Source organism: Mustela erminea, chromosome 3 (assembly GCF_009829155.1).
Source record: "Mustela erminea isolate mMusErm1 chromosome 3, mMusErm1.Pri, whole genome shotgun sequence".
NCBI classification, from domain to species: domain Eukaryota; kingdom Metazoa; phylum Chordata; class Mammalia; order Carnivora; family Mustelidae; genus Mustela; species Mustela erminea.
This window is the reverse complement of record NC_045616.1, coordinates 64217963-64230374: the sequence shown is the minus strand read 5'-3', so window position 1 is coordinate 64230374 and position 12412 is coordinate 64217963. Positions and strand designations below refer to the sequence as shown.

The following is a 12412-nucleotide window of genomic DNA, read 5'->3' as shown; positions in this document are numbered from 1 at the left end:
GTAGAAAAAATGAAGAATGTCTTTGATGGGCTTGTAGGTACACTGGACATGGCTGAAGAAAGTGCCGAGTTAGAAATTGTATCCATTGCCCCACACTGGGCTCCTTGCTCAGAAAGAAGCCTGCTTCTCCCTCTGCCTGCTGCATTCCCTGCGTGTGCTCTCTCTCTCTGACAAATAAAATCTTAAAAAAAAAAAAAAAGACAGAAATTGTATCCATAGAGACCTCTAAAACTGTGAAAAGCAAAGTGAAGACTGGGGGAAAAAAACAACAACAAAAAAAACCACCTAGAACAGAATATCCAAGGACTGTGGGACAATGCAAAAAGGTATAACATACACATAATCAGAAGACACAGTAAGAAAACACTACCAAAGCTGGAAAAAAAGATGGAAATAATCTATGATATTAGGAGTGATTAAGTGGGTCATTGTGATACTAAAGCTTACTCTTGAGTACCTTACCTTGGAGGCATGCACTGTGAATTCCATTTTCAATGGCCTCTTGAGAGACCTTTGGAAGGTCTTCACTAAGACTTGGAGCATACTTGATAACTGGCGTAACAGAGGGTGTTTCAGTTGGTTTTACTTCCAGTTCTACGGTCACAAGATGCCGTTTGTCTCCTAAAGTTCTATCTAAGGTATCTATAAACAAATTGATAACAGTATCTCAGAGATTTGTTCCAGAAAGATGTCAAGATGCCGCAAATCACAATATTACAGTCAACAAGTTCGAAGTCTCATAGAAGATAAAGTGGGAAAAAAGATTACAATGACACTAAATACAATATAAACACTAAGTCTCATAGAAGATAAAGTGGGAAAAAAGATTACAATGACATTAAATATAATATAAACACGACGGAGTAAAAAGTTCTATAAAGAAAGCATCTGCTTCTGTGTTTACTGATGTTACAAGCCAGGTGTGAATCACTGATTAATACTGCTTCAGTGCTGAGATGTGTTAAGGCAGATGATGCTATAAGTTTTGACATACAGATGACACATTTAAACTTTTCAAAATACCTTATGTGACTAAAATTCTAATTGCAAAACTTTTATTTGACTGTAAACATCTGGAGTATAAAAGGTTATCTAATGAAAATTAAAAGGCTTTTTAAATTCTTTTTACCCAAGCTGCTAAATTCTACATTCTTCCCGTGATGTTTTACACATTTATGATTTTTCTCAAACTTGTGACTTAAAGATTGAAAACAGTATCTCTCATTTCCTGACAACCTACATCTGTCATCAATCTCCAGTATTTTACTAAAACAATGCTATATTTACCTGAGTGGACCATGTAACAGAGTAACATACAGCTCAAACTAAATCTAAGAATTATAGCCTACAATTCCTCTTTATGATTCCTTTTTAAAAAAATTTTTTTAATGATTCCTTTTTAAGCTAATTTTTATATTATGAAATATGTTTTACTTAAGGGAGCATTTATGAGACCTAAAACTACTCAGAAATAAACCATTACCAGTTACCTACAAGCCTTCCGAAGTAACCACTACCATGATATATTCAGTCATTCCTACGATTTTCCTTAGTCATATTACATATGCATGTATCCCTAAACAACACAGTTCACTCTACTGTGTTTTGAATTTGTTATTCTATTATGTACCCTGCTATTTGCTTCTTTTGCTTCACATTTTTTCTAAGATTTTTAAAATTTATTTGAGGGAGAGAGAATGAGCACGGGAGAGGGGTAGAGGGAGAGGAAGAAGCAGGCTCCCTGCTGAGGAGGGAGCCTGATGTGGAGCTCAATCCCAGGACCCTGGGATCACAACCTTAGCTCAAGGCAGATGCTCAACCGACTGAGCCACCCAGATGCCTCCTGCTTCACATCTGTAGGTCCTCTGGATGATGCATATTGAAGCAGCTCACTCTTTTTCACAGCTGTATAATATGCTATGATATGACCACAGTACAACTTATACATTCCTCGTCCATAAATAGTTGGACTTTTTTTTTCCACGTACAGGTTTTTTATTACAGTGCTACTATGAAAATTCTTCAATCTATCTCTGAGTGCACATGTGTTAAGAGTTTCCCTAGACATCTACCCAAGAGAAGAACTGCTGAGTGGTAAAGTCTGTACACAGTCAACTTCACTAGGAAGTTATCAAAATGTTTTCATAGTGGCTATATAATTTACAATCCCACCAGAAGTTTTTAGGACTTTCCATTGCTCAACATTTCACCAACACTTGTCACTGTCTGATTTAATTCCTGCCAACTGTACTGGTGTAAAATAGTATGTCATAAACTGCATCATCCTAATCCTTACTGATACTAAGAATGTCTTAATATATTCATCAGCCTTCTGGGTATCTTTTGTGTGAAACACCTGTTGAATCTTTTTTGCTCACATTTCTACTTGGTTGTCATGTTTTTAGTGATCTTTAAACTTTGTTTATATATTCTGGATATTAATGTTTTGTCACTTTTTATATGATGCACATGTCTTTCCTCAACTTTTGATGTATCTTTTTGCTTTCTTTATAGTGTATTCTAGCAAAGAAATTCTTCATTTTAATAACATCAAATTTATCAATATTTTAGTTTATAGTTTCAACTTTTGGTATTCTGTAAGTCCTACCCTATCTGTCCTGGTTAGTAAGATAATTCTGAATTTTCTTTCAAAATCTGAAGGTTTGCCTTTCATAAAGTTTTGGGGTTGTTTTTCATATCCTAGCATTTATTTTCTTTATACTTCTATACTACAAGGAAAATTTTGCATCTCTTCTTTCATGTATAGGGTTTTTTTTTTTTTTTTTAAGTTTTTGGTTTTTTTTAATTTGACAGAGAGAGAGAGATCACAAGTAGGCAGAAAGGCAGGAAGAGAGAGGGGGAAGCAGAGAGCCTGACTTGGGGCTTGATCCCAGGACTCCGAGACCATGACCTGAGCCAAAGGCAGAGGCTTAACCCACTGAGTCACCCAGGCGTCTCCCCCCCACCCTTTTCTTTTAAAGATTCTGTCTTTTAAGTAGTCTCTACACCCAATGCAGGGCTTGAACTCAATTCTGAGATCAAGAGTCACATGCTTTAACAGGCAGAGACAGCCAGGCACCCCCATGTTTAAGTTTTCTGGTTCAGTTGGAAGTGATTTTTGTGTATGGCATGAGTCAGGAATCTAACTAAATCTCTTTCCACATGGATAATTATCACAGGCCCATTTATAGAATAGTCGATCCATCCTTGGCCACTGAACTTCAATAATACTGATATAAATCGAATTTCCATATATGTACAAGTCTGCTTCTAGGTTTTCTGGTTTGTTCTATTGGTCGGTCTGTTTCGAGCTTCATTAGTATCAGAACCACAATGTGGCTTTATAATACATATTCAAGTCTGATACACTTCTTTGGGTTATTCCTTATATTATTACAGCTCCTACTTACTTACTAGTTTTTTACCTTGCAACTTATAAGCAGTCTGTGCAGAAAGCCTTTAAAGACTATGCAAATATGCTGTTCCTTAAGATACCCAATATTTAGCAATCACAATAGTTGCAAAATGACTATTTTCCTACTGAAACCCTTCTCCTCAGCATCTAACAGTCAACAGTTGGCATTCCACTCTAAGGAAGAATTTCCTCTTCTTCCCCATCTGTTTAGTAAAGACTCGTGAATCCCTACTTTGTCTCAATGGCCTATAATTCCTAGACTTAAGAGCTATTCCAGTTCATTCAGATATGGCCAATAGAGCCTCTTCAAGTTGGTTCCTGTGTCCTTATGATAGTCCCCCATAAACATAAAGACTGAACATTTCCTTCCTTTCTAATATACCATAATGTTCTACTGCCTGCTTATTCTGTTTTTTTTTTTTTCTTAAGATTTTATTAATTTGACAGAGAGAGAGATCACAAGTAGGCAGAGAGGCAGACAGAAAGAGAGGGAGGAGGAAGCGGAGGAGGAAGCAGGCTCCCTGCCCCAGCAGAGAGCTCGATGTGGGGCTCGATCCCAGAGCCCTGTGATCACGACCTGAGCTGAAGGCAGAGGCTTAACCCACTGAGCCACCCAGGTGCCCCTGCCTGCTTATTCTTAATGGTCTCTTGGTCCTTACTAATACTTTCTATGTCCTTTTATTCTTTTAGAAATAAATATACTTCTTTAATATTCTGCATCCAGTAATTCCAGTGTCAGAAGTCTTTGCTGTTCTGACTGATACTGTTTAAACTGCCTCTTTCCTCATTGTGCCTTTCTTATCTCATGATTTTGTAACTTGAAAATATTTTTTGAACTCTGATTTAACACTCCCTTATCTATAGGATTTTCTTTGAGGAATGGGTTAAAGACACATTTATCTAGAGTCCCTGTTTGTTTTTTTCCAGGATCCTTGGAATATTATCAATTCATGAGCATGTTATACTAAATTCTTTTTTGTTTGGAGTTTTTTCTCCAAAAAAAGTGGCTCTTATGAATTTAGGCTAAAAACCCTATCAGAAGCCAATGGTTACAAATTCTTACAAATTTTGCCCCAAGTTTCCTTGTCTTTTTATGGAGAAGACTTCCCAGTTAATTATTCCCATGAGCATGTGACCCTCAAGTAGGTTAGAGATAACTACTACAGATTTTTCCTCCAGAATAGCTAGCAGTTTTGGTGCTGACTTTTTCCCCGAGATTCCTGCTCCAGCTTCCTTTCGTGTTCTAAGCAGCTCAGACATTAATATAAAAGATACTATTTAGGGGTGCCTAGGTATCTCAGCAGGTTAAGCCTCTGACTCTTGATTTCAAGTCAGGTTGTGATCTCAGGGTCATGAGATCGAGTCCCATGTTGGCTTTTGCATGGAGTCTGGAGCCTGCTTAAGATTCTTTCCCTCTCCCATGCCCAAACCCCAGCTTGCACGGTCTCTCTAAAAACATAAAAATAAAAATAAAGACTTATATTTTCCCAGCATTTTCCAGATAAAAAGTCCAAGAATAAAAATCGTCATATCACTTGCTCCTACATTCTCCTTGTATAATTTTTCAAGTTTTACTGAAAAGTAACTACCTGGCCTTTTCATAAATTACTGAGTTACATCTGGTTATCCTTAACATGTTTTCTCTGTGACTCTTCAGAAATCGCTCCATGTTTTTACTTCTTGTGGAAGAGCAGTGATTATCATAGTCCTATACTTAAGAAAAGCAAACTGAAACTATAAAACAAACAACATGAATTCTTAAATTTGGGGACAGAAATATAAAAACCTGTACTTTCTCAAGAACATCATCAGCATAGCATTACCATATTATTAAACAAATGAAATTATTTTCCACTCACTTTGTAGAGTAAAAATAATACATTGGGGCACCTGGGTGGCTCAGCGGGTTAAAGCCTCTCCCTTCAGCTCAGGTCATGATCTCAGGGTCCTGGGATGGAGCCCCGTATAGGGCTCTGCTCAGCAGGGAGCCTGCTTTCCTTCCTCTCTCTCTGCCTGCCTCTCTGCCTACTTGTGATCTCTGTCAAATAAATAAATAAAATCTTTAAAAAAAAAAAACACATGAACTTCAAATTCTTACACTCATTCTGGTAGTGAGGATGTGTGTAAGCCACCTACACCAAGGGCTTATTCTACCCCATGAACACCACTGAAAAGCATACTTGTTTGGTAAGGGCTCATCATCTGTTTGATGTAATGAGTGGTAAAATAAGAGATGGGTTAAAACTAAACAGAACAAAATTCTAAAAAAACCCAAGAAAACCCACACATGAAACCTATGCGTGGGGTGCCTGAATGGCTCAGTCAGTTTAGCATCTGCCTTTGGCTTAGGTCAAGATCCCAGAGTCCTAGGATGGAGCCTGAGGGCCACCCACTGCCCTCCAGTTAGGTTCCCTGCTCAGGGGGGAGCCTGCTTCTCCCTCTCCTTCTGTGATTCCCTCCCTGCTTGTGCTTGCTCTGTCAAATAAATAAATAAAATCTTTAAAAATAAAAACACCCTATGCCCACTGATGTAAGATACTAGTGACTATGAACCCTGCTTTCAGAAAACAGATCCTAGAGAAACAAAAACAGCAAATTTAAAATGTTTTATGTTTTACCTGTGGCTCGAACTGCATTTAGGATGGTCTCTCGGTATGCCACCTGGAGAGGCCCTAGGTAGGTTTCCAGTCCATATTCCCTCTTGATTCGGTCATGAATAATCTCAATATGTAACTCCCCCATACCACAGAGAACAGTCTGGTTAAAAGAAGAATAAAATAAAAACAAGATCCAAGGAAAAAGTTATGTTTATCACAAAATACTATATAAATGTATGTTATCAATGTTATGTTTCATTCATAACAAACCAAGTTTTTGGCAAATTTTTTTTGGTACTTCCTCAAAACAGTTTTTAACTTTTCTGAGTGGGTAAGTCAATTAAAAGTGAATTGCTGGATGTGCTATGGTGAGTGCTGTGAAGTGCGTAAACTTGGCGATTCACAGACCTGTACCCCTGGGGATAAAAAATTTAAAAATTTAAAAATTTAATTAATTTTTTTAAAAAAGTGAATTGCTGGGGCATCTGGGTGGCTTAGGTTTTAGGTCACGATCTCAGGATCTCAGGATCCTGAGACCAAGGCCTGTATCAGGCTCACAGCCTGAGGGAGTCTGCTTCTCCCTCTCCCTACCCCCTACTTGAGCGCTCTTTTTCTCTCTCTCAAATGAATAAATAAAAAAAAATAAAATAAATTTTAAAAAAATCAGGAAAAAAAAAGTGAATTGCTGGGGCTCATGGCTGCCTTAGTAGAGCATGCAACTCTTGATCTCAGTGTTGTGAGTTCAAGCCCTACACTGTACAAAATACTATATAAATGTATGTTATCAATGTTATGTTTCATAACAATTTAAAAAAAATTTAATTTACAAAATGATTGCTAGGCTATTGTGCTTTTTACAAGACAGTTTAATCAGGCAGGCAGCATCTAGAAGTACCATACTTCCCAGCCATATAGTTTAGTTCTGGTCAATGCAACAGGGTTGTAACTGATTCTGGCAACTTCTAGGTTTTACCTTTAAAAAAAGGATAAAGCCCTTCTCTTACTGAAGATGCAGGAAACTGTCTTGAAACATGCAGATGAGAACAACATCTTGTTAACTAGGGGAATGAAGAGGATAACCTTTCCCCCCAAACATTCCCAACCACATTGGTATCTACCAATCATCCTGGGCACCACCTTACAGTTTTTTGAGTAGTCAAATCTTTCAGACTGGTTTGCGTCTTTATTTAACAAATAAACTGACGTTTATCTTTCATGAACCAGTGTTACTTAGAGCTTTTGTTAGAACAAGCTAAATTTGTATCAAAACTAAGCAAGACAGGCTTTTTATTTTCATTTTTTAAAGTATTTTATTTATTTGAGAGAGAGAACATGAGGAGAGGGATGAGGCAGAAGCAGAGGGAGGATAATACAAGGGCAGGGGGGCCCTCAATCCCAGCACCCTGGGATCATGACCTGAGCTGAAGGCAGATATTAACTAACTGAGGCACCCAAGGCATGCCTTTTAGAAAATTTCTGTAAAACAATGGTTATTCCTTAAGAAGGTCTTTGTGTATGAGAAAGTATAATGCAAGCAAACCATATCTGCTCAATCTTATTCATATGCCATCTATATAGTGAAGAATTAACCTCACCCAAAGAGAGATACGGCCCTTGCCCTCAGCTACTGGTATGTTATCTTTACGGCAGGATGCTGCCTGGCAGAAGTGTCTGCTTGTCTGGGGGCTTTGTCCAGCAGATTGTGTAATGATGTGATTTATGATGTGGGCTTTGGAATAGCCTTATCAGTTCCAACCTGGAGAGTAAAGGTGGTAGCCTCAACTTATAGGAGGTACTAGAAACTAAAGGTCAACCACAAAAGCAGAATCTGATCCAGTCTTAATAAAAACTCTGAACAGGGCTGGGTGAGCCTCCTTGGTTGGCAATACTCTTGATGAAGGAAGATATGCATTCAGAACTCTCCCAGATTCTGCCTCTTTGACTCTTCCTTTGGTTGGCTCAAATTTTATCTTTTCACTATAACAGAACTACAAATATAAGGAACAACAACAACAAAAGGATTATTTTGTGTACAATTTAATATAATGTTAAACAAGTGGATTATTTGGGAAAAACAAGCTGTAGAATAATACAACTAGGATGACTTGTTATAATCTATATCTGTACATATATATATGGATAATATCCATATATATATATGGAAAAAATATACTGTGCTTTATTTATAACATAACACAGCAGAAGATATTTGGTAGTATGAAACATTATTCACCATTTCAGTTGTTACCTGTGTAAAACAGAATGAACAAAAGGGGAAACTTTAATTTTGTACTTTGTGGTACGACTTGGTGGCTCAGCAGGTTAAGCATCTGCCTTTGGCTCAGGTCATGATCCCAGGGTCCTGAGATTGACCCCCACATCCTCCTTTCTCACCTACCCCACTCACGCTCGCTCTCTTGGATTCTGTCTCTCAAATAAATACATAAAATCTTGAAAAAAAATTTTTTTTGTACTTTGTACCCTTGTGTGTTATTTGCTATTTAAAAAAGAAAAACGTGTGTTGTCATTTTTTAAAATAAGTTTTTTTTCAAGAAAGTTTAACTGCTTGTTGTATCCTCTAGCATTAATTAAATAAATTACTACCTCATTTAGCTAGTGTTTGAGAAATAAAATACTCCCTGTTTTAAAGATTAACTAAATCAGTTTATCCTTAAAAACAACTTTATAATCTTTTAAAGGAACTTTTTCTAAAATCTTGGATAAACTTTACCTGTTTTCCTAAAAGGAAGACAAAGACTGGAACATGTGTTCTTCTACTGTAATGTAATATACACAAACTTCTTACCACCTACTTTAGCTCTACTTCCTCCCACTGTGTTAGGATGTTAAGCAGTCACTTCTCCCCCATCTTAGGTGAGTTAGTGACATTTAAAGAACCTTTACACCCTCCCTTTAGTATGCTGTTTATAAAACTTAGCTTTAGAGGGTTAAGACCTTGTCAGGGTTGAACCTTATTTCAAAACTGTACAAAAGACTGTCTTCTGGAAAGCTGAAATGATAAAAAGTGGTTTAGGTATGCGAGGTATAATTAATTATACGGAGAAACTAACAGCTTGATAATCAACACAAAAATCAGAAATTTCTATTACGAGAGAACCAAAAGAGAAAGTTTTTTCTTTCAGGGACCATGAGCCAATCATATTTTAGATATATCCATTTAAATCTCACACACACACACACACACACACACACACAAATGTTATTATTGAAAGATTTCTGGGATATATTAATATAATGCATACCTGTCCAGAATCAGGATCCTGCTTTACTTTCAAACTGGGATCTTCACGCTGAAGGCATTTCAGTGCATAATCCAAATCTAAGGGATAAACAGTAACTGTTATCTTTATATTTCATAACGTGACTTATGTTAAAGTGGGGGAAAAAATGAACAAGCAAACAAATTTTGAAAAAGAACATTTCATCGGGAGGGAGACAAACCATCAGAGGCCCTTAATCTCACAAAACAAACTGAGGGTTGCTGGGGGGAGGGGGAGTAGGGAGAGGGTGGTTGGTTATGGACACTGGGGAAGGTATGTGCTATGGTGAGTGCTATGAAGTGTGTAAACCTGGCGATTCACAGACCTGTACCCCTGGGGCAAATAATACATTATATGTTAATAAAAACAATTTAAAAAAAAGAGAACGTTTCAAACTGCTATAAATAGTTTGCAGAGAATAAAAGAAGATGGTAAGACAGTGATAGGAGGTTATCTGAGACTGAATGATCTGGAAAGGCTTCTCCAAGATAATTTAGAGGAAGACACAGAAAAGAATGGCCATGTATGCAAAATCCTGAAGAAAAGGAATTCCAGAAATAGCAAATGGCGGTGCAAGGAACGGTTTTGCCAGTGGAAAAGTAACAATATGGCCAGGGTAGCTGTATATTAGTGGGTAAAAGGGAAAGTAGCATTAGATTATGAGGGGAAGGTATGGCAGAAATCACATCATGTGAAGTTTTTTTAAGCCAGGATGAAGGGTTTGGATCTCCACTGGGAAGCCAATAAAGGGTTTTAACTGGGACAGCTAACCACCTGACTGTTTCGCAAAGATCAATCTAGGAGCTGACAAAAAAGCAAAATGCCTTCAGAAACAGAAGCGATAATGAAAAACTCGCCAAAGGAAACTAAATGACATCTTGAATAAAGAGATGCTAAAATGGTCACTCTAGGATGTATTATCACACACAAAGAGGAAGAATCTATTCCTTATGTTAAATATGGCATCTTAAGACAAGTGATACTTTAATACAATCAATTAACTGTCAAGTATATTCTCCTTCTCTACAAAAGATGTTAGAAGTTTCACAGACATAGGCCGCTTGGGTGGCTCAGTCATTGTGTCTGCCTTCGGCTCAGGTCGTGACTCCAGGGTCCTGGGATCGAGCGCCACAATGGGCTCCCTCAATGGGCAGGAGAAGCCTGCCTCTCCCTCTGCCTCTCCCCTTGCTTGTGTTCCTGCTCTTGCTGTCTCTCTCCATCAAATAAATTAATTAAAAAAAAGTTTCATAGACATTAAGTATGGCTCAAGAAAAGAGCTGAGCAACGGATTAATGAACCAACCTTATCAGTCACACATTTAAAGTGGTCTTCAGGGGCGCCTGGGTGGCTCAGTGGGTTAAGCCGCTGCCTTCGGCTCAGGTCATGATCTCAGGGTCCTGGGATGGAGCCCCGCATTGGGCTCTCTGCTCTGTGGGGAGCCTGCTTCCCCCTCCCTATCTGCCTGCCTCTCTGTCAAATTGTGAACCGCCCTCCTCTGTCAAATAAATAAATAAAAATCTTAAAAAAAATAAAGTGGTCTTCAGGATATAAACTTCTAGACATGCACGATCCAGGTAGTAGTCATGAGCCATCTTATTAGAATATTACTAGTCTCAACAGACATGTGCTCTAAGTATAAAATACATACTAGGTTCCAAAAATTTAATATGAAAAAAAGTATCTCATTAATTTTTTTATATTAATTATACGCTGAAATGGTACTGTTTTTGATATACTGGGTTAAGTAAAATGTACCGTCAAAATTAATTTTGCCAGTTTATTTATTTTTTTTAACGTGGCTCTAATTTTAGGTTAAAAAAGGTAGTAAAGGGGTGCCTGGGTGGCTCAGTGGGTTAAAGCCTCTGCCTTCGGCTCGGGTCATGATCTCAGAGTCCTGGGATCGAACCCTGCATCGGGCTGTCTGCTCCGCAGAAAGCCTGCTTCCTCCTCTCTCTCTCTCTGCCTCCTTGTGATCTCTCTCTGTCAAGTAAATAAATAAAATCCTTAAAAAAAAAAAAAAAGGTAGTAAAGTAGATATTGTATTTCTATTGCACAGTGCTCTTCTAGACTCCTGACATCCCAAAGTCGGGTTCAAGGATAAGCAACACTGGCAACAACTAGAGCCTGTTAGAGAAAGTCTTAGATTCCAGACTGAATCAGAGTTGCACTTAACAAGAATTCCAAGAGATGTATTATACACACTGAGGTTATTTAGATAATATCTTATATTGAGATTTTCAAAGAAAGAAATAATACTTATGACACTGGGGCTTTTGGAATGAAAACACAGTAATGTTACTGTAAATAAACAAATTCATTCAAAAACATTTATAAAGTATATTTATAAATCTGGGGTGCCTGGATGGCTTAGTTGTTGAGGGTCTACCTTTGGCTCAGGTCATGGTCCCAAGGTCCTGGGATTGAGCCCCGTGTTGGGCTCCCTGCTCAGCAGGAAGCCTGCTTCTCTGTCTCCTGCTCCCCCTGCTTGTGTTCCCTCTCTTGTTGTCTCTCTCTGTCAAATAGGTAAGTAAAATCTTCCAAAAAAAAAAAAAAACTATTAAAAGAAACAGCACTGCAAAAAGAGCATGGTATCTTCAGGAAATTGGAACTAGTTTATTGTGTAAGTATAAGATGAGAGTATTCCGGAGCACCTGGGTGGCTCAGTGGGTTAAAGCCTCTGCCTTCAGCTCAGGTCATGATCCCAGGGTCCTGGGATCGAGCCCCACATCGAGCTCTCTGCTCATCAGGGAGCCTGCTTCCTCCTCTCTCTCTGCCTATTTCTCTGCCTACTTGTGATCTCCATCTGTCAAATAAATAAATAAAAAATTTGGGGGGAAAAAAAAAAAGGTGAGAATATTCTATTTTTGTTTAGTGAAAGAAGAGGGTTCAGAATGAAGGAGGAAGTTTCAAGAAATGAGGCCAGGCAAGAAGACTGGTATGAGAGGCTGCTAGTAATCTTCCACTCTATTCTGCTGCTGTCCAGCTAAAAGACTGCATTTACCAGATTCCCTTGCAACTGAGCGGCCATATGTCTAAGTGACAGCCCATGACATAGAAGAAATCTTTAAAAGGAAAAGGACACATCTTCTTCCTCCTTACTCCATTCCTCTGTCAGGAAC

General features: G+C 38.1%; 1 protein-coding gene across 5 annotated transcripts in view; it reads right to left on the bottom strand.

Annotated features, from left to right (window-relative positions):
* Positions 1–12412, bottom strand: part of GFM2 (GTP dependent ribosome recycling factor mitochondrial 2) — a 75580-nt gene that overhangs the window by 16440 nt on the left and 46728 nt on the right. For all 5 annotated transcript variants that reach the window (XM_032335955.1, XM_032335956.1, XM_032335957.1 and 2 more), the window contains 3 exons: positions 9276–9352; positions 6034–6172; positions 463–642 (listed from right to left, as the gene is read on the bottom strand). In XM_032335955.1, coding sequence (XP_032191846.1) covers positions 463–642; positions 6034–6172; positions 9276–9352 — 396 coding nt within the window. The remainder of the gene's footprint in view (positions 1–462; positions 643–6033; positions 6173–9275; positions 9353–12412) is intronic.